General features: G+C 45.2%; 1 protein-coding gene across 1 annotated transcript in view; it reads right to left on the bottom strand.

Annotated features, from left to right (window-relative positions):
* Window positions 1–25,118, bottom strand: part of MYO1D (myosin ID) — a 268,077-nt gene extending 242,959 nt beyond the window's left edge. The window contains exon 1 of the mRNA XM_090044297.1: window positions 24,904–25,118. Within this exon, the coding sequence (XP_089900423.1) occupies window positions 24,904–24,998 (95 nt within the window). The 5' untranslated portion in view covers window positions 24,999–25,118. The remainder of the gene's footprint in view (window positions 1–24,903) is intronic.
* Window positions 25,119–25,944: the final 826 nt, after the last annotated feature.

Here is a 25,944-nt window from a genome sequence, read left to right on the forward strand (position 1 = left end):
GGGTGAGGGAGATCCCCTGCCCTCCATTAATGCTGACCTTGTGAAGGAACATCTTGAGAGGCTGGATACCTTCAAGTCAGCCAGCCCTGACAATCTACATCCCAGGGTACTCAAGGAGCTGCCGAGCATCATAGCTGAGCGATCTTTGAAAACTAATGGCGCTCTGGTATAGTGCCCGAAGACTGGAAGGCGGCCAGTGTGGTACTGATCTTCAAGAAAAGGCAAGAAAGTGGATCTGGCTAACTATAGGCCCATCAGCCTGACTTCTATCCTGAGGAAGGTCTTAGAAAAAAGTTTATTAAAGAGGCCGTCCTTAATGGACTGGCAAATCCCAACATCCTGAGGGATAGCCAGCATGGGTTTGTTGCAGGTAGGTCTTGCATGACCAATCTCATTTCCTTCTATGACCAGGTGACCTATTACCTGGACAACGGAGAAGAGATTGTTGTCCTATATCTTGACTTCAAAAAAGTCTTTGACCTGGTATCTCATGATCACCCCTTGGCGAAACTGGCCAGTTGCGGCCTTGGGTCCACCACGATCTGCTGGCTGGGAAATTGGCTCCGCGGTCAGCCCCAGAGGGTAGTAATTGATGGAAGTCACTCATCATGGTGTCCTGTGAACAGTGGGATCCCCCAAGGCTCTGTCCTTGCACCCATATGGTTCAACATCTTCATTAATGATGTGGACATTGGAGTCAGAAGCAGACTGGCCAAGTTTGCTGATGACACCAAATTTTGGGGCAAAGCATCCACACCAGAAGACAGGCGGGTGATCCAGACTGACCTGGACAGGCTGAGCAAATGTGCGGATGAAAACCTGATGGTGTTTAACACTGAAAAATGCAAGGTTCTCCACCTTGGGAGAAAAACCTGCAGCATCCTTATAGGCTCAGCAGTGCTACACTGGCTAGCACTACGGAAGAAAGAGACTTGGGGGTTATCATTGACCACAAGATGAACATGAGCCTGCAATGTGATGCTGGGCTAGTAAAGCAACCAAAAGGCTGGCTTGCATCCATAGATGCTTCTCAAATAAGTCCCAGGACATCATTCTCCCTTTGTACTCGGCCTTGATGAGGCTGCAGCTGGAGTACTGTGTCCAGTTTTGGGCTCCACAATTCAGAAAGGATGTGGAGAAGCTTAAGAGAGTCCAGAGAGTACTGTTCCAAGAAGCTGTTCCAAGAAACTTCAGAGAGCCACGCACATGATCAGAGGTTGGGAAAATAGACCTACAATGACAAGCTGAGAGCCATGGGGCTCTTCAGCCTGGAAAAACGCAGGCTCAGGGGTGATCTGATGGCCACCTATAAGTTTATCAGAGGTGCTCACCAGTATCTGGGGGAACATTGTTCACTAAAGTGCCCCAAGGGATGACGAGGTCGAATGGTCATAAACTACCGCAAGACCATTTCAGACTGGACATAAGGAAGAATTTCTTTACTGTCCCAGCCCCCAAGGTCTGGAACAGCCTGCCAGCAGAGGTGGTTCAAGCACCTACATTGAACTCCTTCAAGAACAACCTGGATGCTTATCTTGCTGGATCCTATGACCCCAGCTGACTTTCTGCCCTTTAGGCAGGGCGCTGGACTCAATGATCTTCCAAGGTCCCTTCCAGGCCTTGGGGATATTGGGGAGACAGAAGTGGGACTTGGGAGACAGTAAAGGTACCAAGGGTAGAAGAAAAAGAAGCAGGTAAGAACACTGACAACTATGGTCAATAGGAGAAGACAGGAAAGAGAGGGGACTGGCTGATCCTACCATAGAAGACTTCAGCACTGACTGACAGAATGTCTATGATACTTATGCATGCATACCCACAGACAATTTACTGCACCCTGATGACTTGTAAAAAACTTCAGAGCATAGCAACACCACTTTATAGGACCTTTCTTGCTGCAATGTAGACAAAAACTACAAACAAGTTTTACTATCAAGAAGCATTGTCCACAAAATAATATGTCTTCCCCCTTGATCTTATTTTAGAATGTCTCCCTGGTAATTTGCCTTTGCTTTTGAGAAGCAAGTAATATGTTTTGAATTACAAGAGGTTACAGGGACATTTTTGTGGTAAATTTGGACTTTCATTTGCAAGAGACTCAGTGCTACAGGAACCCTTTCGGAAATAACATTTTTTCATCATTGCTAAGCAGTTTTCAACAAAGTTTAATAGCTACTGTTCCAAGAAGCTGTTTACATCTAACTTAAGACCAGCACTACTTACACATTTGCAAGCAAAAGTAAAATAATTTGGTTGATCTTGATAGCACAGAGCTTACTTTCAAGAATATTGAAGAAAAAAAAAAAACAACTGAGAAGAATGAGTTTTCCACAAACATCAGGGCTACAGAGATTTTTCTAAGTTCAGCCAAAACTGCCTGTGTTCAGGCTTCTGAGTTGCTAACAAAACAAACTGTATCCAGAACTGTTTCATACCTCTTCGTTGGTTTCCATTAGCCTTAGCACCCAGATTTAATAAGAAATGTAAAGTATCAAACACACTAATGCAGATTTTAAGAAGCAAATTTTAGAACACCACAATTTATAATCTCAATAGTCCAGAAAAGAAGTCTGGTTTGCTATGCACAAGGGACACTTCATTCCTTAAAAAGAATTTGCTTTTAAAATTTATAAAGACACTGGTAAATATTTATACATTATATATATTGTAGCAACTTAAAAAGATCAAAGCTGTTTTACTTGGGTTCCCCAACTTGATGGCTGTTATCTACCAGAGGTCCCGTAGATGATGTTCCAGATTTTTCACATCAAAATGCAGTATAGACATTATCTAACAAAGGAAGCTAGGGTGGCTACAGAATAGAAGGGCAGAGAAAGGTTTTTTCCCTTTTGCTTACATGAGTAGCAAAAATTCTGTTTAAATAAGCCATGTTCAAGTTAGTATTGCATTCATCTTGTTTACATGTACATTACACATGCAAACAGGAAACAATATTCTACATACTAGTATCTGGAGACTAATTTAGAGAGATACTATGTTGACAAGGAATTAAAGGGCACTATCATTATGGACCTATCACTGTATTGCGCAAACCACTGAGTGTTGTTAAAAACCTTTAACCCAAACATTTTGCTCCACAGAACAATGTAACCAAGTCTGAATACAGTTTACCATGTGAACCTGGCTGCACTCTTTTGAATAAGCAGGGACAAAAAATGCTCCTACTATAATACATTATTCTTTATTCATACTGTAGTAACCCTTTGAAGCCAGGGTTCCATTATGGTTAATTCTGAGCCAACATAAAATAGACTAGAAGCTTTCCTGGCCAAGAACAAAGTATAAACAAAAATTAGAAAATGGGTATATATTCAGGAGAGGATAAGAAAAAACACAAAGACCATGCAGATCAGGACAACAGGCACCTGACAGCTGCTTACCCACTGGCATTTTCATATGCCTCAAGGACGAAGGATTTAGAGGACCATGCACTAACTAGTTGACATTGCATGGAAGAAGCTTCCTGTAAAAGAGGGAACATGGGAAAAAGGGAAAAAAAAAAGTCCCAAAACAGAAAAAATGCTTATTGGAGAACTCTGCAGATGCAGTCAAGATAGGAGGCATACTTTGCATACCAGTGTCAGATGCCAATATTTCAATATTACGCAAGTGATGACGGGTAAAGCAGGAAGGTACTGAAAAATAAAGACAAAGAGTTTGAGGAAGAGCAGCTAGTGCAAAGATGAGAAGACATAAGCAATGCAGTCCATGACAAGGCAGGAAAATGAGTTCTACAAGGAGCAGTTTGAATGAATGTAAGTGGCAGAAGTTGGAGATCTGTCAGGATTGTGGCTGCAATAGCAGAGATTTAATGAAGAGGTAGGGAGGGTCTGGCAAAAGATTTAGATGTGTGGGTGGAGAGGAAAGACTTGGATCTTAAAATGCCATACAAGATTTAAGATCTTCATTCAAAAAGACCTAGAAAAAGGCTGAGAAAGAAACATCCAAGTTACAGGCCTGAGTACCAGGGAGAATAGAAGAAGTGTTCACAGTGACTGCAAATGGAGGTAGGGCAAAGGGTTAAAAGAGCTCTAGCTTGATATGTCCAAAACAGCATGGGTGCCTGCACAGATTTTATTTTGGACTGAAGGAGATGGGCCAGGAGCCAAGACGTAAAATTGAGTTGCCAAAACAACAATGGTTTCATTTGCAAATGCCCTACCTCCGAGTGGTCCCATCAAAGGAAAAGAGGAGGGGACCCAGGACAGGTCACAGGTCCTCATGGGATCCCAAAGAAATTCACAAGGGATCAAGGGAGACACTCCAAACGTGACACTGAAGGAGTGAAGCAAGAAGAAGAGGACACTCAAAAGGTAAAATAAGGACAATTTAACTTAAAAGGTGAAAGAAGCACAACTTTACAAAAAGCAAAGGCTGCAGACCAGCAGATGAAGAAAGGACTCATCCTGGTCCTGAGCATTAGCCAACAAGGTCATTTGACTTTGGCTTTTGCCAAGTCTAAGAATACAAAGGATAAAAGTGGGACTGGAGACTCCAGACAGCAATTGCTGATTGTGCAATAAAGAACATAGAGATGCCAAGAGGGGGAAATTACACACAAACAAGCAGGGGCTATAGTATGGACGAGGCTAAGGCATACTTGTAGTGTTAGAGGGAAAGTGGTGAAAGGAGGCAAAAGAAAGAGGATGGGAGGGAGTCCACAGCAGAGAAAGATGAAGCATACTAGAACTTGTGACAAAGGAGAAGTGAAGCATAGTAGGAAGAGAGGGAAAAGGTGAGAAAGGCTCATGTTTGTAAGGAGTCAAGGACAGCAAAAGGTAGCTATCTGGGGATATGGGATTCCAGATGAATGAAAATCAGAGTCACTTTACTAGAGAAGTTTTAAGAATTTAGATGAGAAAACAACCTTGCAGTAGGAGATGCAGCAGGGTCCCTGGGACCTCCAGAGACTCCTCTGGAGGGGAGGAAGAATGTAAGCAGCAGATATTGGGGAGACAGAAGTGGGACTTGGGAGACAGTAAAGGTACCAAGGGTAGAAGAAAAAGAAGCAGGTAAGAACACTGACAACTATGGTCAATAGGAGAGACAGGAAAGAGAGGGGACTGGCTGATCCTACCATAGAAGACTTCAGCACTGACTGACAGAAAGTAACAAAAAAGCAGATAGGCAGTGCTGAAAAACATCAAGTAGCCAAAGGGAACACTCTACCAGAAAAAGATCAAAACAAAAAACCACTTGCTTTGTGTGGGAAAAGTTGATGCAAGTCAGAGACAGGCAATTAAAAGCTTGGATAGCTCAACAGTTAAAAACAAAAAAATCTCAACTAAACAAAAAACCCCAAAACAAATCACCATGGATAGGCAGGGAAGGAAAGAAGAACAGGATAAGATGACAGAGGGCCAACAGCCCAGGTCAAGGAAGCAGAGGTAGGCAACTCCATCTGTGAAGACAATGAGAATGGGGAGCCAAAACTCAGCAACAAGGCAAGAGCCATGGGTGAGAGTTGGATGATTATGGTATATAAAAAACAGCCACCTGGAAAACTCAGATTGACTAGTCAAAACATGACTAAGCCAAGCAACAAGTATACAGCTCAACAGTTTTGAAGCTAATTAATCCACCAAAGAAACATGGAGAAAGAAAGAGATCTGCAAGGGCAGACATGGAAAGCAGTCAGTAGATCTCACAATTGCCTGCAGTGACCTGGTCCAAGGTAGCCAGGTCCTGAATTAGTTTTAAAAAGACAAAAGCTACTGGATGTGATGCTCAAAACCCTGTAGCAAAAGCATGGAAAAGAAGATACACCAATGAGGGTCACACTACCTTCTGAAGACCAATAAAAAAAAAAAAATAATAATTATGTCATTTATACTGACTGCTATGCCTGCATAAAAGAAGGTCTAAAGGCTATAAACTAGGCCTGTGCAAGTAGGCAGCTATTCAATTTGGCTTCGGATCCAGCCACCTCAGATGCCAGGGATCTGATCTGGAGCTCCGGACTGGCTGAAGTGGCTCCGAAGCTTCAGAGCTGCTTCAGAGATCCGGTCATAGGGTATAATGGGGAATCAATAAAATATCTATAACTTTGTTGTTTTTTGTCTAATTTGGATGAACTTTGCAGGGGTGGTAGCCTCTGCTGACAGCACAAAACCTAGTAAGTTTCAAGATGATCAGTGCAGGGGTTCAGGGGGAACTGCACACCAAATTCATAAAAGAAAACTTGTGTTACATCTGTGTTACACCACAGCGGGTTGAACACTGCAGGGCTGGTAGCCCCTGCTGAGGCCACAAAGCCTGCCAAGTTTCAAGATCAAGCTGTGGACAAGCAAAACTTGTGACATGGCCCCTGAGGTGCCCGTGCAGTCGCCGCCAGCACAGAGCTGATGCTAGAGCTGTGCAGTCTGGCGCAGCTGTCTGCAGCCTGCCCAGAGCCCGGGCTGGCTACAAACAGCTGCACTGGGCTCATCACCTCTGTGCCAGGAGTGGGGGAGAGAGACCAGGGCTGCACTGCCTCAGGCCCCTCCCCCGCTGCCCGCTCCAAGGCGCGCCTGCAAGCGCTGCCACTGAGCTGCTGCCAGCTGGGATCCCGGGCTGCTCCCAACAGGCAGCTGGGATGCTGCAAGCCCTGCTGGGAGCAGCCCGGGCTCTAGCAGCTACCCAGAGCTGGGGTAGCTGCTGGCAGCCAGAGCCCAGGCTGTGGGGCACAAGCAGGGCATTCTGCCATGTACCCCTTGCCCTCATCTTGTTTTTCTGCCATGCTGGCACTCCGACACCTTCTAAGATAGGCATTGTGGTATTTTTCGGCACTCCAGCCAAAAAATGTTGCCTACCCCAGATCTAGCATGTTGCAAAGGTGCAGAGGTATGGGGTCAGAGTTGAGAGTTTCAGCAGCTTTTAATTCCAGAAACTGTTTAAGTTCCAACAGTATAGGCCAACGGGATTAGAGACTGTAGCCTGATAAACACAGAACAGGATCGCTAACTAACTTGGATCACCTTTAAATAGTTAGGCTTCCTTTATGCAGAAGAGAGAGTTGAGGCCATTTCAAGAACCTAAACAAACTAGAAATATAGTCCTTGTCTAGCAGACTGTTAAAAAAACAAACAAACAAACAAAATCAATTTACCATGTTGGGTGATGTTCTCTAAAAGAAGATGCCCTTGATGTTCACAAATCTGGAATATTAAAAAGAACGCCCCCCCCCAACCCCAAACCTGTATCCTACCTGCGAAACATCATAAAAACCATACATTGGGGGGGGGGGGGGAGTTTGCACTCAGAGGGCCATACTTTCTTCATTTTACAAGAGCTGAGACTCATTGATCTAAAATCAAGTGCACACCTCAAGGTCCACAAAGCATCTTGTACTACAAAGCCAATGAGGTCCGAATTTGTTTCTTCTGTTCTATTCCAATGTAGCATTTTCTGTAACATTAAATCAGCTAAAAGGCTGTAATACTTACCTTTTTCCATAGCGTGTTTTGAATACATACAAATAACAGATTGTAGTTAATCTGCAAAAGCACAAAAAAGAAATTGAATACGAGCAAGCAAGCAATCCACAGAAACAGGAGTAAGAAGAACACAAACAAACCACTAGGTAGTGGTGAGAAAAGCTGAGAGATATGGGCAGAGCAGGAGTGATTTCCTAGTCACACAGCTGTCAAGATTTGTAACTATGGCACAGGCGCAGATGAGCATGACTAAAGGTGCAGACAGACATAAGACTTAAAATGTCCAGTTATAAAATTATATACATATACACACACACAAGCTTTTGAAAAAAAAAGTGTCTAAAGCTCTAAAATAGTACCTCCTTACAGGACACTTTGCAATCACAACAGAAATGGGCATCATTCACATCTCAAATATCTAGTTTTAGACCATCACAAATACAATAACTGCAGGGAGAAGAATTTGGTGTAGCATCTTGATGCCCATCTTGCTGGGGTCATCTGATCCCATTAGTCTTTCCTGCCCAAGTGCAAGGGGGCTGGTCCCTCCAGCCCCTAACAACTATGAGACTAAACAAGGCATATAGCGGAGTGATCTCATAACCATGTTCTTTTCTTCATGGCAAAGTCCTCATAAAAACCCCCCACAATGACTCACTTGTAAATACATCAGAGATCAGTTTTAATGAAGGAAGTGGATGAATCTGCTAAAAATAATTCAGCTTACAGAAATTGTGTGTGTGTGGGGGGCGGGGTGGAGTTACCCTTCATTTCTGAACAATGAACCAAAGCATCCTACACAAGCATGCCTAGGCATCAGCTAGAACGTTAGTACCAGAAGGTTTGAGATGTGATGCTAGTATTCTCCTAAGGATTCAGAACAAGATACCTTAAATAACCAATCTGACCTTTTACATTATCCAACACCAACGTTACAAGTATTAGCATTACCTCACCCATGCTACTATAAAACAGACTACTGTAAAATTTCACTTTATGAAAAGGAGGTAGTCATGGGCAGAGGCAAGACAGATGTGCAGAAGATTAATTGAAGAGTAACTTAAATGAAATACGTACTCAGGCAAATTGTACTTTGCATAAATTGAATAGAGTAACCTATAGATAGGGACCTACTTAAGTTGTGGTGAAAGACTGCAGAACAGCAGTGCCCTGAATCATGCTATTTTTGCTGCATGCCCCCCCGACTGCTGAGTGGCCAAGAGGCAATTCATGCCATGGTTTTTGCCTCTCAGCCACTCAGTTCAGGGGGAGCATGTGGCAAAGAGTGAAATTAAAGGCACCACTGAGCCACAAACTTGTACCTCACTTCACATAGGTCCCAACCTATAGATAAGAAACTCAAAGCCCACCTGCTATCTAGTTCCAAAAAATCCTGAAAACTTTACTCTCCCTAGGAAATTTATTTTAAACACCAGACCTTTGCACTCATGTTTACTATTTATCCAATAGAGATATCCTTTCCAGTGATCTTTTTACCTATGAAAAGGGCATCAATCTAGTTGGAATCTGCCTTAACCTCATCCTTGTATTTTGACTGACTGGAAGGAGTTTTCATTGCATTCACTGTGAATGCTGACACAAGACAACTGAATTTATCTATCAGCTTTTCTTGGCTTCTTTAGAATAATGCAAAAAACCTTCCCTTCTCCTCTGAACCAGTTTTCAGTTAAAGTTCATACTGAGCATATCTTCCAGGAAGTAAAACTACCCATCACAGTACATATTAAACCATTCAAAAAATGGGATGAATGCTCAAACAAGCCATCAAATTCCAAAGTACGGTCAGTAGATTAATGTGTTCAACAAGCAAGAGCTTGCTCATCAAGTATGAATGTTGGTTACCAGAAACATGAATAAAATCCAGAGTTAGTCTATGTATTATTTCTGCTGCCTGGGGCAATAGATATTTTAGTGTCTCCAGAAAAGCCAGATCTTATTTTTCTGCATTTTACCCTTCCTTCACCAGAGCTACCATTCTTTTGGCTAAAGACAAAACAGGACTCCTTTATGACCCAATGCCCACCAACGTAAAACTGTTACATAAAACGTAAGACGCCCATTCACTTCACTAAAACAAGCCATTTATAGAAAGAATTAAATCAACAGCATATAAAAAGGCTGATTCACCACATTAGAGGGATAAAGTGAAAATACAAGGGGCCAAACTATCTTTAAGTTACATAAGAATCTGAGTCTCTAAAGCTATAAAACACAAGAAAAAAGTGGTGAGCTACATCAGACACTTCAGTGTGGTTTTTATCTGTTCTTCCATGGAGAGGAACTGAGAATAGATGAATCTAGACAGACACCAAGTTGAAGATTACCCTTCAGCTCAGCTCTTCATAAGTGACTGATGAATTGCAAGGATGCTTGTTTGCATCCACGGTTCCAACAGCTTTTTGTAAGATGCCTACCCACAGGAAATACTGGAAGCCACGTTTTTCAGGTTGGCCAGCTGTGGAAACCATGCATCTAAATCCTTTATTCTTGTATCCAAAAGTATTTCAACAAGGACCACATAACAGACAAACCAGCTAGGCTTAGTCCTTCAGATCCAAAAGAAGCTAGTCCTAAATACACAGCATGTTTGTTTATTAGAGGTATTCCATGTCCTTGGCCCAAGATCGCAATGCTCCATCCTGGAGCAGATGCCTGTTCTCCCTTGAGACAGGTGCAAGAAGTAGACCTCACCCAAAAAGTACCTCCTCAAGTCTCTCTCTTCAGGCTTATATCTGCACTTGAAGCTCAATTTCTTGTCTTTGTTTCCTTCTACCTCAATCAGTTTCAACAACCAACCAAGAAAGTACTAAACATCTCCAACTCCCACACACATGCTCCTTGCCCTGATGATACAAAAGTTCCCTTGTGTCCAGTGAGCAAAATGACAAGTCTTCACCCTGGGGTTTTAAGTGACCTTTTAGAGATTCTTGTCTACACGTCACTGATTATCTTTAACTTATGCTCTACATAAAGCAAGCATGGAGGGAGGACAAATTATATGGAGTGGCCCATATTTCTGATGAGGTTATGCTAGACGACCTTGTAGTATTGAGTCAGCATCATGCTCTATATTCAGGGTCAATATTACTTCATTCCCAATTTAGCAGAATGCTGCAGTGAAACCCCGCGTGGATACGGACAGCAACTTGCTGCAGAGACACAAACGTGAAAGAAGAAAAGAGACGGCAGAATGGGAGAAAAAAAAATGACAAATTATATCAATAAGAAAAACTTTGTGGTATCTTTCTGTGCATCCTCCACTGAGATCAGTGGGAAATTCACTTTGGGTTGAGGGGTCCAAAATCTGGATTTTTACCCCTTGACTATAAATATGAAGGTCAAGAATTCTGCACCAGATCAATCTAATATACCCACCACAGGCAGCTTCAAGGTCAGAAGACCTTCCTGAGACTAGCAGCCTGTAAGGCTAGTCTGATTAGGGCACACTATCTATCTATAGCCAACAGCAGACATGAGACTAATGTGGCTTACACAGGGGTGGGCAATTATTTGGGCCAGAGAGCCACTTGGAAAGTTTTGGTGAGTTGTTGTGGGCCGCAGTTAGCACCACCTCCAGCCCATAACAGTTCACCTAAACTCCATAAGTGGCTCTACCCAGAGTGCAGCCCCATGCTATCACCACCCAACAATCCTGGCCCAACTCTAGAGATGGGCCTGGGACCTGCACAGGCAGGACATACTTGGCTGGGCGAATGGGATGGGGCCACAGGCAGGCAGAGTGTGGCATCCAAGAGCAGGATAGGTGGGTGGGGCTGGGGCCAGGATTGCGGGACAGTGGCAGTGCAGGGCTGGAGCCTGGGACAGAGCCATGATCTCCTCCTGGCACACCCTTGCCTGCAGAACCAGTGCCCATTGCAGGGACATTGCTCTGCCCCAGGCCCCAGCCCTGTACTGTCACCACCCTGCAATCCACCCATCCCAATCCCAGATGCTGCTCCCCACCCACCCACCTGTGGCCCCATCCCAACTGCCCAGCTGAGTGTACCCTGCTCATGCAGGTCCCGGGCCAGTCTCCACTGAGACCCTGCCCGCCCACTCTATCCACCACCCCAGTGATGGATGTGGGGCAGACAGACAGATGCCCAGGCAGTAGAGCTGGGTCTGGCAGCAGCAGCCACAAGGAACTGCTGCTACTGGGGCTACTGAGAAGCCAAGCCCAGCCACTGCTGTTCCAGCCCTGCTGTGTGCCCAGGGGCAGCAGGACCACCTGTATACATCATGGCCCAGGTTGCTCCTAGCACCTGGACTGGGTGGGGCTGAGGGACCCACTGTAGGCCAGATAAATCCCTTGGCAGGCCAGATCCAGCCTGCAGGCTATATTTTGCACATCCCTGCGCTAGCATCACATCTGGCCATCACCGATTCCAGTCCAAGTGAACACGTCCCTAATTGCTGCTAGGTCAACTAGTGGTAGCTTTCAGCACAAGTCCTCAGCAGGCTTCATACTCACAACTCTGAAGCCATAGCAAGATGCTCCAACCACTGTGGGACCAAACCCTACAAAATGATCATTTTACTAGGTCCAAAAAAAGGCTGTTCAAATGGACTGTCCAGCACAAGACTCCTGAAATTCTGAATTCCAACTTCCTTTTCTAGAACTACTAAAAATGGTAACTATCCTGACAACAAAAACCCAAGGGGGCACAAACAGTACTTGTTCCTTCCCATTCCTTACAATAAAGAAAACTGATAACATTGAACCAGTGGTCCTTGTGCACCTTTATAACAGTTTCTGCATCTGCAAATAACCCTGTGCATCGGGGTATCAGAGATATGGCCCATGAGCCAGATCCAGCCTGCAAAGCCCTTTATCTGGCCCCCAGACCTGTCCCTGGGTCCAAGTTGACCCACATGCTGCAGCAGCCCTGCAGGTAGGGCACAAGTTACATGCTGCACATGGTGCCTATCCCAACCACTCTGGGATCTGCACCATATGCCACAGCTGATCCAGGACATGTGCTGTACACAATGCTTGCTCCTGGCAGTCTAGAACCCATGCTGTACACGGCACCTGCAGGCACCAGTCCTGGACTGGCTGGAGCAGGGGAGAGTCAATATATGCAGCACAGATCTCAGAATGGGTGCTGCATGTAGTGCGGCCCTCACCCAAGCCTGCCCAGCTGGTTCAGGATCTATTGTGCCCACTAGAGCAGCCAGAACACAGTGGATCTAGCATGTGGGGATGTGGGGGGAGGGGGCAGGGAACAGGGGGATCTGGAAGGAGGGACCACGGACCTAATCCAACCCATGGACTGGCCCCCTGCCAGTCATCCAGCCTGCAGGGCCAGATGGAGTTCGACACCTCTGCTATACATAGACTAAATGATCTCCACTTTCTAGGGTGCACACACATCTCACTAGCAAGAATGTACACAGAATCTCCCCAAAAAGCCAAGTTTCTCTTTCGACAGTCTAGCTAAGAACTAAAATCAATTTTAAACAATTCTAGTCCTTTTCTGAAAGGTTGGTTAAATCCCAAGGATTTAATTCAACCCATCTTTGAAAGTACTGACTTTACACTGGTGGAAGTAGTTAGCAAATAATTTTTAAAAATCCTTTTTAGTGAATCACACTACAAACACAGGGATTTGTTCTTACAAAGTGTTGCTTTGAGAGATTACGAATTAATTCTTTGACCAGAAGACACTAGTGCAGAAACTATCAGACAAAAGAAACTGATGTGCTTTAGAAAAAAGTACCTGGTACCTAACTGTATATATTTTAACTGCAGTTATTACTACTGTCCTTATCTTAAGATAAATGCACAGAAAACATTAGCCATTAATGCAACTGAAGCACATCAAAAGTGGGTATTAAGAAACCTAGTACACTCTTAAGGTTAATTCAGTTGCTATTACATTTTTACTAAGACACCCCTGCTTGTGAGTATAGTGGGAATTTCCACCTTATGGGCTCTACAAGGAAATAACTGAATGTAGAACTGTATTGCACAATACCACTAAGGTAACTCCCTTTGCAAACAGCAATATCATTAACACAGAGGATACAGAGGAGCTGTGTCTGTGTGAAAGGTAAGATTTCCTTACTCTTAGGCACTACCTTCTTGTCAGTCTAACTCTTGAAGCTAGCATGAGTTACTACCAAAAGAAAACCATGAATAGTTTTTAGCTGCACAGAATTATCCTTCCTTAAACCAAGACTGAATCTGTCCCGCTGATTGGATGATTGATCAGTTTGCCACAGAATACAACACAAGCCTTTAGTTCAGGGGCAGGCAACTATTTCAGGCAGAGGGCCACTTACTGAGTTTTGGCAAGTCATCGAGGGCTGCATGACAGGCAGCCAAAGGCAGATAAATGTTAATTTTCTAAATTTTTTAAGGGCCCCGCAGGCTGGACAGAATGGCCTGGCAGGCCACATTCAGCCAGTGAGCCGCATTTTGCCCACCCCTGCTTTAGTTGGAGGATAGCATTAGAAATATTACAAAATAAAAAAGTTCTGTTGGTAAGCCAAGAGTTTTGTCCATGACACATCCTGCCTGTTGAACATCCAGTAGGAAGGTCAAGCTCTCCTGCATTTCTTGACACCATCACTAACCCATTCCAATATTCCACTGGGCATGTTTCCACTTTGAAGCAGCAAAAGGCAGTACATATTTACTTCAAGCTCTCCCTATACAAAACCTTTATTAACAGATCAGCACACTTGACTCTCACACAAACTGTTCATTTGGTGAGTTAGTGCATGTTAACACACCTAAGAAAACTTGAAAGATTCTGTATTAGATTGCATTTGATAACACTCAGATGCACGGTTGAGACTTAGCTGAAAATCTGATGCAATACATCTACATTGTAGGCAATGTGAAGTGGAAAAGGATGCCATACAATTTTATCGTAGGTCTACATTTTCAATTTTTGGGACCAGGGAGCCATGTTCTAGTATAGTGAGAGCCAACCTTTGTGACATGCGTACCACAAATTAGCCAAGCATCCTCTGAGTGCTACTCCAAACCCCACCCTCTGCTCAATTGGCTGCTTTGCCTTCTGCTCCCTCCCCAGCCTCCTGCTCTGCTTTCCGCTTCCTACCCTGTGCTCCTTGCCTGACCTGCTGCTCTGACTTCTGTTGCCTGCCCTATCTGCCATTGCACTGCTTTTCCCTTCTGTGATCTGTTGTGTGCACACAGGCTGCCCATGCTACTTCTGGCACTCATGCCATAGAACGACTATCCCTGCCCTAATACAACCTTCACCAGTACTAAATAAATCTGTCCCTTCCAAGATATTTTTATATTGTAGCATAGATGGATGGCTATAACCAGGGAAGGGTGAAGAAGAGTTACCTCCCTCAAAAATCAGAGAAAAACTGGCTGCCGAAGCTCCTCCTCTGCTACGTAGTCATCCTGAAACATTACACTTGTGCTCCAAGACACATCAGACAGAAATACATGAAGGGAGTACTTATTTTGACTGTATGGCAACCTAGCACGAGCACTAGACTGGGACTCAGGAAAATACAGTTCTACACCTAGCTGAGCCAATGGCTGCTGGGTGACTTACCCAAGTCACTTCACTTTCCTTTGCCTCAGCTTACTCACTTGTAAAGTAACGATGATGCTTATCACTTACTGAAGTGCTTTAAAGATACACTGATGAGGAGTGTTACAAAAGTGATACATATTTTTTAAAGCAAATCATTAGCCAAATAACTGCTAAATATAAACAAATATGATCATCTTCGCTAAACAGGACAGCATAAAGAATAGACCACAAAACTCACAGCATTCAGATTTTTTAAAATAGCATTAAACTACCATGAATTATTCAAATAGTGCTCAAATTTGTATCTAGTATTTTTTTCAGTATATTTAAAACTCCTCATAAGAGATTTCTGCCCCATCTTCAGCCATGCAGTTGATCAAATTCAAATGACCATTCATACCATCTTTTTCATCTGGCCACTGACTCAGGAATGCCACTTTCATTTACTAAAACTGAAGCACCTTGGGCAGTATCATGTCAAAAATTTACCAGAAAAAAAACTCCTAAGTACAAGAGTATTATTTTAACTGCAGCAGAATACTAGTTTTAGAGGCAAAAAGTATCTGAGAGTGGTTTCAACTTAAAAAACAAACAAACACACAAACTGATTATGAAAGTACATTTAAATTCCATATATGCTTCTTCACAGGGGCTTTAGTAGGTAAATCAACTTCTAAGCAATCTGGCACCACTTAAGACAAAATACACCAAAGAACTGAATAAGGTAACGATCACAATGTCTGTTGAAGTGCAAGTCATTAAAATAAGTGTCTATTTACACTAGTTTCTTTTTACTAAAGAATTAGTATTTCTTTATTTAAGGAAAAAAAGTACAAAAGTCTGTTAAAACATTTAAGAAACAAATAAAAATAACTGCTTAGATTGTATTGCATAATCCAATACCCAAAATTAAAATCTACCTGGAGAGCTACATAACTCCATGAACTGCTAGGAGACACTAGGTACCTAGTAATAACTACAGATTAACTTTGAATGTCTATTTGATGATCCATGTGAAATCAGTAACTAGTGAAGAGATGTCTACATTAAAAGTATAATTACTAATCACAGTAACAAGGGAGATAAGAAGGTAAGTACATTGGAAAGCTCACAACACAGTGATCGACATCAGTACCAGTTTTTATATAAACTCCCTAGATGCAAGATACTGCACCTATGGAGAAGGAACCAGCAACACACCTATCGGCAGGGAAACACCCTTCTTGTCAACAATGGCAGAAAGGGATCTTGGAGTCACTGACTCCAGGATGAACATGAGCTGCCAATGCAAGGAAGTGGTCAGTAAGTCTAACCGCAGCTTGTCATGAATCTACAGATGCATCACAAGCAGGTCCAGGGAGGTGATCCTCCCCCTCTGTGCAGCATTGGTCAGGCCACAGTTGGAGTACTGCGTCCAGTTCTGGGTGCTGCACTTCAAGAGGGATGTGGACAGCATGGAGAGGGTCCAGAGGAGGGTCACTCATATGGTCAAGGAGCAGTGGGCCAGGCCCTATGAAAAGAGGCTAAAGGGCCTGAAACTGTTTAGCCTCCACAAGAGACAGCTGAGAGGGGATCTGGTGGTCATTTACAAACTCACCAGGGGGAACCAGCAGGAACTGGGGGAGGCTCGGTTCCCCCAGGCAGTACCCAGGGTTACTAGGAATAACAGTCACAAATTGTTAGAGAGAAGGGTCAGGCTGGACATCAGGAGACATTACTCTACAGTTAGGGCTGTCAGGCTCTGGAATGGCCTCCCAAGTGAGGTGGTACTCTCTCCTACCCTAGGGGTCTTCAAGAGGAGGCTGGACAGATATTTAGGTGGGGTGATACGACCACAGTACTGTCCCTGCCTGGGGCAAGGTGTCGGACCTGATGATCTGTTTAGGTCCCTTCCAATCCTAAACACTAAGATACTATGAAACCCCTCCCCCTCCAAGTTCAGATACATTAGGCTGTTAATCCAACACCTTTCAACGGTAAATTCATATATTAAAAAGCTAACACAGCAAAACTTGACTATTTGTCTTTTTCCCACTGAAGATATCCTTTGGGAAACAACCTTGGATGCACTGAAGCTGGTATGACTTCAATTCCACCCACGTCTGGCTCACTTGGGAACTAAATTCAGCACAACCCAGCTGGGTCAGCTAATGACCCTTATCAAAAAAACAAAACAAAACAAAAAAACACCCTGGAAGAAAGCCAGGTTTGTGGAGTAGTGTAAATCCAGTCCAAGCGTAAATTCTGAACAAACCCACCCCTTCAATTTACTTGAGTAAAGAATATCTCCAATCTAATCCCAGTTTAAAAGAAACACAGGCCACAAGCATATGCTATCTAAATATTTTCTTGCAAAGACTCCCAAGAAACTAAGTATAGCAGCTGGAAGGATAATGCAGCTTCCACAGATGGCCCTTTGTATCTTTCTGATAGCCAAGGTTAGAGCACAGTCAACTCTGAACTATCTGTTAGTTTCACCGTTGGAGAAATCAGACAAAAGATAAGAGGGAAACAAAACAGTCGCGCCTTAGCTTTATACAGGAACAAAGAAAAGATTTATGTTATAAGAACATACAAATTCAATATTTAAGAAAAAGGTGTTCTCTCTATGTTCTGTATGAGCTAAATTTGTATTCTTATCTAAGACATGTTCTATATAGAGTAACAAGCATCTTATGGCTGTAAACAGTATTCATATTATTTAAACACATAATGTCTATCTCAGGGTTTTTCATAGAGAAGTAAGGCTGGAAGGAACCTCAAGAAATCATTTAATCCAGGAGTGGGCAAAATACAGCCTGCAGGCTGGATCTGGCCCACCAAGAGATTTTGTATGGCCCATGGCAGGTCCCTCAGCCTCACCTGGCCCAGGCGCAGAGGCAGCAGTCCAGGCCATAGCTCATGTGGTCAGTCCACAGCTCCCAGGCGTAGCACAGCAGTCAAACTGTTTCCTGACAGCACCCGTGGCAGCTTTTTCTGGCTGCCACTGCCAGACCTGGCACCACTGCTTGGGCACCCTGGCCCATCCACCCCGCACTCATCACTAGGGGCACCAGATGAGGCAGGTGGACGGGGTTTCCACAGAGACAGACTGGAACCCCATAGGCACGGCACACAGCCAGGAGGATGGGATGGGGCCGTGGGCAGGTGGGGAGCAATGCCCTGGAGCAAGATGGGTGGACAGGGCCAGGTTTCAGGATCATGGGGCAGTGAGAGCATGGGGCCGGGGCCTGGGATAGAGCCACAGTCTGTTCCCCTGCTCCCCTGCAACGGGCACCAGTGGACAGGGGTGTGCAGGGAATGCATCACAGCTCTGCCCTGGGCCTGGGTCCTACTCCCACACCGTCACTGCCCCACAATCCCAATCCTCATCCCACCCCTGCCCACTGCTCCCAACCTGGTTGCATGCATACCAGCCAGTCTCCATTGAGACCACAGGATTGCAGAGCGTGGGGCCAAGGCTGGGAAAGAGCCTTGATCCACCCCCCGTATGCCCCTGCCCTTAAGACCAGTGCCCAGCGCAGGGATGTGCAGGTACTAAATCATGACTCTGTTCTGGGCCCCAGGCCCTCACTGTCACCATCCCACAATCCTGATCCCTGCCTGCAGCCCACCCCGCTCCCTGCCCACCTGTGACCTCATCCTATCTGCCTGGTGGAGCACAAGAGCCGGGGGCGGGGGGGGGGGGGTGCTGGCTGATGCCGACACAGCCTGACAGCCCACTAAAACTGCCTAAATATCTCTCCCTCCCAAAATAATTGCTCACCCTGATCTAGTCCAACCAGGATCGAGCCTGCAATCTTGGTGTTATTAACACTACACTCCAACCAACTGAGCTAAACAAATTTTCCAACTTGTTTCATAAATTCACACAAGGGCTTTCACTTGTGACAGATAAAGAAGAGTCCTCTTAAGTATGAATTTATATAAACTTTTATATAAAAGAACCACATAAGCAAATATTTGAGTTGCAAGGTCAGGAACTAAAATTGCAAAATGCCGTATTTCAGTGACATGAGCAATATCAGTACTGACTGCATTTGTATTCAGCAGTGCACTGAATGAACTAGGGCTCCCATAAAAAAAAAAGTTTGTAGTGTGCTGACAACATAAAATACAACATTTATCAATGGAACACACATACATACAAAGGCCAGAATCCTTGGCATAACTTTAAAAACCTGTCAAACAACAAATGCTGCTTCTGTCTCAGCTGTTCAGTTTAACTCCTTTTTAACTATAACAGCTTGCTAAGTGCCATGAAATAGCATGATCAGGTAACAGCTAAATCCCCATTATGAATTTATAAGCCCACAGGAGGGCAAGCTATCATGTAGTACAATTTAATGTACAATTTACTAACAGCTAAATAAAGATAGATGCCGACAGTCTTGTGTATAGTTTATTTTAACTGATATAAATTTTAACTGATAAAAAACCCCAGTTGAGGCATTGTCTTTGCCAAGTAATATGGCAAATATTCCTGGACAATACAGTACCTTTTATATAAAAGTAATTATTTACTGATCATTAGCAGAGTTTTTAGAAATATATTCATTCTACTTTAGAAAAGGTAGTATGCTCAGTTTTTATGCTGAAGAGCTAATATAGTGGCAGAAGGCCAAAACATTGCATCAGGCCTTAGTTACTTAAATGGCAAACAGAGGTTAAATAATTTGTATTTTAGACCAGAGCTGTCCAATTGGTGGCCTACAGGCCAAGGGTTAAATTGCAACTCGCAGGATTTGATGGCATGGCTCTGGAATTCAGGAGTGCGAATGACACTTCCACTCTCTCTCCCCCACACCTCTTGCCCACCACCCCATTCAAGGTCTTTAATCATTATTGGCAACTAAAATTGGCATCAGGGGAAAAGGGGATGGGGGAGAAGAGAGGCAGTGGTATTCACTCCCTGGGCTGCAGAACATAACAACTTGCTACCAGCTGCCCATAAAAAGCCTGTCAATGAGCTGCCACCAGTTGGCTCACAAGAAGCCCTGCAGACCCTGGATACCCCTGATTTCAGCAACTCAAGTGAAAGGAATAATCAGATACTGAAACAGCTTTACATGGTTTGTTGCTGACATCATGGCTATGAAATCCAGCAGTCAAACAGCCTACTGGACAGTTTTTTGCTTGTTTGTTTGTGGGTTTTTTGTTTTGTTTTGTTGGGGGGGGGGGCGGTGTCCAGGGTCTTTTGCACATCTACAGTGGGATGTCAGAGACTGAGGTGCAAAATATCAAAACGTATTTTGAGTAGCAAGAAAGGCTACAAGTTTTCTTTGAAATGTCTGATCAGATGATTCGCTAGAAGCCTGATTCACTTTCCAATTGATCAGCATCCCTCTGCAAAGAGGCAAGGTTGGTTTGCTAAATGGAAAGCATATAAAGTTTCCTCTTTTGTCCAACAATTTGTTTCCTAAGACCAGAACAACTGAATGGAAGAGAATGAGAATCATTTTCCAAGCCTAGTCACCAAGAGTACACTGTCTGGTAATAACTAGATAATCTTGTCACAGGCAAGTATCGTATTAAACAGAGCTTCACAGAAGGAATCAAGTGAAAACCAGAAAAAACAAAACCAGATGAATGAAACTATTCTGACTGAAAAATATTCAGACAAATTCCCTACCTTGAGAAGAGTGTCATTTTCACTCGGAAGCTGAGCTAGAGAACTCATTTGCATGCCAATTCCAAATGATAGGCAAAGACTTGAATTCAACCATTTTCTTTATTCACATAGGAATTAAAATCAACAGTTTGCCTTTACAAGAATGCTCAGGAAAATAAAGCCAAGCTAACTAAAGGTGTGAATTCTTTATACTGAACCTAAAACAAACCAAACTGAATTGAAAAGTCACTTTAATTCTGAAAAAGAGCATCCAAGCAAGGGCTTAATGCAGTAACTAATCATCATCTTTACTTAATTCAGGTGAGTTTTCCTGAGTGCCCTTGCATAGATAAGTCCCAGGCTAGTGAGTGAGGGCACTGCAGCCGGAAAAACTGATAGCACTAGTGTTTGTAACAGGAAACTATACTTGGCTACAGCAAAATGCAGATAGGAAAAACCTTGTGCATTTCAAAATAATGAAGCCTACAAATCACAGAAGTGGTGCTTAAAGAACCTGGCTGTTATCTATACCAAGAAGGAAAAAAAAAAACCCTAATAAATCAATTAACATACCTAAAGATTTTACCATCATTTAAATCTTTGATCAAAGTCACCAAACAGCCTACATTATTGGAGGAATTCCAGTCATGTTAGAATAGTTCGAAATCACTTCCTGCATATTTTTTTTTTTCAAAGCTTAGTCTGCAACAGTCTTTTTGTCAAATGGACAGCCTGACTTCAGGTATATGTGGGCAAGGTGTTAGAGTTTAAAGTGACATTCAATGATAATTAACTTGTTTAAGCTTCTAAATTCTAATTTTAGTCTTGTCTGGTCAAACTGCCACAGGCAGTTTCCATTGTATTAGCATATAAAATTCAAGCTCATGGCAAAGCCACCTGCCCAAGTTACAACACATGAAAAAGTCTGCCTGTACAGTAAAAACCTGAGTTAATTCATTTGATCCATAACCCTGTAACATTCCATGCTGAATTTGTTAAAGCTTTATAATAGAGGTGCCATATCAGATCAGCACCAACAGAAGGAAAATTGACTGCATCAGTAATCGGCTTTTTTGGCTGATGGGGCCGATAAATGCCCCGTGCATAAGCAGCTGCAGTGCAGCATGCAGGGAGCCAGGAGTGCAGCCCAGCAGCATGGAGAGCAGCCCGATCCAGCTGGCAAGTCTGTTGTGAGGAAAGGGGTGTGGGGATGGGGATGGGGGACAGATTGAGGCCCCAGCGGTAAGGGAGGGAGCAGGGCTGGGGCTAGGGTTGGGGCAGGGGCAGAGGCAAGCGCTGCACAGCCAAGGCACAGCAGGGGACAGAGCTGCAAGCAACTCATTGGGGGGTGGGGCTCCTGCCATTATGCACACCCTGGGAGGGCATGGGGGTGGGGTGTGCCCCTGGATCATCACTCAGGGTGAGGGCAGGCTGCCGCTGTGAGCTGGGGTCAGGACGACACCAGGCCAGGACTGCACCAGGCTCTTCTCGGTGGGGGTGTTGAGCCAGGCTGTGCTTGAGGCAGGCAGCAGTGCTGGCAGAAGGGTTTGTGGGGGCTACAGGTAATTTTGGGGTGCCTACCGCCCCCACCCCCTGTAGCTCCCTTCCCAATACCACCACCCACCCTGAGCACAGCCTGGCCCAGTCCCAGCTGGAAACAGTTTGGCACCACCCCAGCCCACAGCAGCAGCCCCCCCTCACTCCACACAGATCCAGGGACACATGCCCCCCCATGCCCTCCCAGGGTGCATCCAGAAGCAGGAGCTGCCCTTCCCCCTTGCCCCCTGAACAAACCACTCCATTCCCTGCTCCACCCCAGCTAGGCAGCACCTGTCCTGCCCCTGCCCCAGCCCCAATCTCTCCCTCATTGTGTGGTCTCGATCTGCCTCCTAAACACCCCTTCCCCCACAACAGACTTACCAGCCAGATGCTGCTCTCCAAGATGCCTGGCTGCATACTGGAATCAGATTGATATTGGCCAATATGGCTCATTTAAAAAAAAAAAAAAAATTTTTTTAAAGTTGGTCATTGGTATCGGCCCAAAAATTCTCTATCAGTGCACCCCTACTTTATAAATGCTATTTATTGCCCATGTCTATTTTGTTTTCTACAGTTTATTAGACAGAGCAGAATCTAAAGCAAGTAACTCTGAAGTTTCAGATAAATTCTTCAGCCTTTAATTTAGTTATGGAATACAGAACAAGAGTTGTAGGAAACTAACTAACTGCTTAATTACAATTATTTTACCTCCATGTGTTTTGTAAATAAAGACTGCATTGATGCATATGAACAAGGTTGCACAGGCAACATGTAAGCCAACATTTCCTAACTTTCAAAATCTGTGACTTTGAATCTTAGAATATATTCAGTGTTTTGAAAGTAAGATTCTTTTTTTAGTGTAAAAGTGATTTTATAGTCATGATGGTCAGGGTTAATGCACAAGATCTGAACTGCAAGAAGAACCACATCATACACTGCCTCTGAACCTTTAGCTTCACAGCGCTGACTTCCATCACCAATGCCATAGAACTAATTATATAAACTGACAAGAGCAGCAGACTTACGTCACTGTGTGGATCTGGGCCTAGGTGAAGTAATACTTGCCAGTGCCATGCCTAATTTTTAGATATCTAGCTCTGGAAACAGAATTTACAAAGTCCAGGTGAGGTGTATAAGTTTCCTATGCAGTGAATGAAGAGAGTTAAAGCCCAATTACATGCCGAGCAGAGGAATGCCTAGATTAGCTAATAGGGAATGCAGAAGAGAGGGATATATCTGAACTCCCATCCTCTCCCTCACACTTATGAGGAACCTATTTATCACAAAAATTACTTTCTTTGGGTAGGGACAACCATCTCCCATGTCTTAAAAAAAAACAAACCACCACATGCACAAGGTTGTGCTGCCCAACTTATTATATAAGATCATGTTGTCATTAGAGGATGACACCCAGGAAGAGAAGACCTGAATTCTAGGCTCTCAGCCTGGAGGGATTCACACCCATAGGTCCTACTTTCCAAGACAGCACCCTAATTACCAGGCTGTTGGCTAATCTGTGATAGAAGCACTCTCCCACCGCCCCTGTTGAAACTGTGACACCACACAGAAAGGAATGCAAAAAATCACAGGACCAGGGACTATTATGCAAGAGGCAGGTACCATCTCCCCACGCTTTGAAGAGAAAAGTGAGTCAAGCATCTCCTGATGGCTGAATACTTAATAATGGATGGGATAATGGCTAAGGTCCTGTCCATTTCATTCTGCTGCTGCTTGAAGTTGTGGGCAGAAGGAAGTTGGAGTTTAAGACTAATGAAATGCATCAGACTGGACAGAGTAGGGCTTTAGATTGATTAGTGCTGCTTATCCACAGAAAAGCAGTGCTGTTTGTGGGTAGGGGCACCAAACTGGGAGTCAGAAACTCTTATTTTAATTCTGGCTCACACACTAGCTTGTGGGCAACTAGGACCTAGTCCTTCAAGCCTCCACTCCTGCTGTGTGCAAAGTGAAACAGTGCTTCCCTGCGCCACACAAACATTGGAGCAGGGTCTGTTGATAAACGTGCAGGACAGCCAATACAGTTAAAAAACACACAACTCCCAAAAGTTAACTGGAGAAGACAAACACAAGTGCCAAGACTATTAAATACAATGACACCATCTGTACACTTCAGCACTTGCCCAAACAGACTCATTCTTGTACATTAATCAACAGAAAGGGGCACTCACTGCCCTCTGACCTGAACTCAACTTAGAAGAGCAACAAGTGGATGGAAAGGAGGCAGCCTCGGTTTCAATGAGCTGATAGAAGCTGACTGCTCTGTACGAAGTTAAAAGACTACAAACAGACCTCACGCTTGTCCCTTTTCCCCCCTTTTTGTTATCCCAAGACAAACGTGCGAAGTTGGGACACCCACATCGGTCATAAACCCTACAAAGGTCGATGGGACAAGAGAAAATACATATATGACAGCTTATCCCAGAACCCCACAATACTCATCCAAACTCAAGCCCCCCCAGGATGGCATCCCTGAATCAATGGCAGACAAGGAGCAGTGCCATTGGCCGCTCACTACGCTGGGATCGGAAGGTCGACGCCCGACCACGCCGGTCCCGGGACAAGTGGGTGTACCCTTCCTGGTGAACAGGTCTCCCCCCGGCTCGGGGCCAGAGGGAGGGGAAGAGAGGGGAGGGCGGGTGCCTGGAAAGGCAGCCGGCAGCATCCCGCAAGCCAACCTGGGGACCCGGCAGCCAGGCTCATTCAAAGGGGCTCCCGGCCGGGCATGGAGGCAGGTCCCTGCTCCCGCCGCGCTCACCGCAGGCGGAGGTTGCCCATGAACTCGGGCAGCGTGACGGCGTCCAGCAGCACGAAGTCCGCCTTGCCGAACTCCAGGCTCTCCTGCTCCGCCATGGCGCCGCCGCCGCCTCGCCTCGCGCCGGGATTGGCCGAGCAGAGCGAGGGTCTCGCGCTCCCCCGGGCCTGCGCTGCCGCCTCGCGCTGCCCGCCGGCCCCGCCTCACCTGCGGCTCGCGGCGGGGCGGGGCCACACGCACAACCCCCGCCCCCTCCGCGGCCCGGGACGACGTTCCTTAAAGGGGCAGCAGCGCCCGCGTGCCGCCGCCGCCTCACCTGGGACGGCGCGGGGGGCGCAGTGGCACAGCAGCGCCCCCTGCCGGCTCCTCGCAGTCCCCTCAGCGCCGGCACTGGGGGACCCCCCCGGGGGGTCGTGCTTGATTCGGGTTGTTGTCCCGCCCGCAGAGGGGGGCAGCGCCTGTCCCGCACCAAGCACCTGCCACGAGGCTGCAGCGGGGCCCTTCTTCTTCCAGCTCCCGGTTCCTTTTTCAAAGCGAAGCTTTGCGCAGGGAAAGGGCTATAACGAATTAGACAGGCTAAAGAAATGTGTATTTGCTGCTCACAAATGTAAAAACATACAAGAACAACGCGGCGCCAGGCAGGGGTTGAATTACAGGGGAGCTGGAGCTCCCCCCTCCCCTGAGAGACGAGACTCCCCATCCTCTGCCCCCGTAAGATTTGGAAATCATAACCTGGGGGTCTCCGATTTTCTTAGCATCGTGATGGGCAGCCCAATTTTTATTGCAATGAGTCAAAGTGTAATTCAAACCCTGGCGCCAGGCCCAGACGGCATCCCCACAAAGGGCTTCAAAGCTGGTGGAAGGGCACTAGCGCAAACATGTCACCAACTGCCCATGGAAATACGGGTTAAGGAGGACGTTCCACCTGGCTTAAAGAGTGCCAGCGCTGCCATCATCTTCAAGAAAGGCGAGGAGTCAGTGTGTGGGGACTACCGAGGCATTGCCCTCCTCTCCGCTACGGGGGAGAGTCTTGCTCACATCCAT

This window comes from Crocodylus siamensis, chromosome 4 (genome assembly GCF_052110815.1).
Source record: "Crocodylus siamensis isolate JL-2025a chromosome 4, ASM5211081v1, whole genome shotgun sequence".
NCBI classification, from domain to species: domain Eukaryota; kingdom Metazoa; phylum Chordata; order Crocodylia; family Crocodylidae; genus Crocodylus; species Crocodylus siamensis.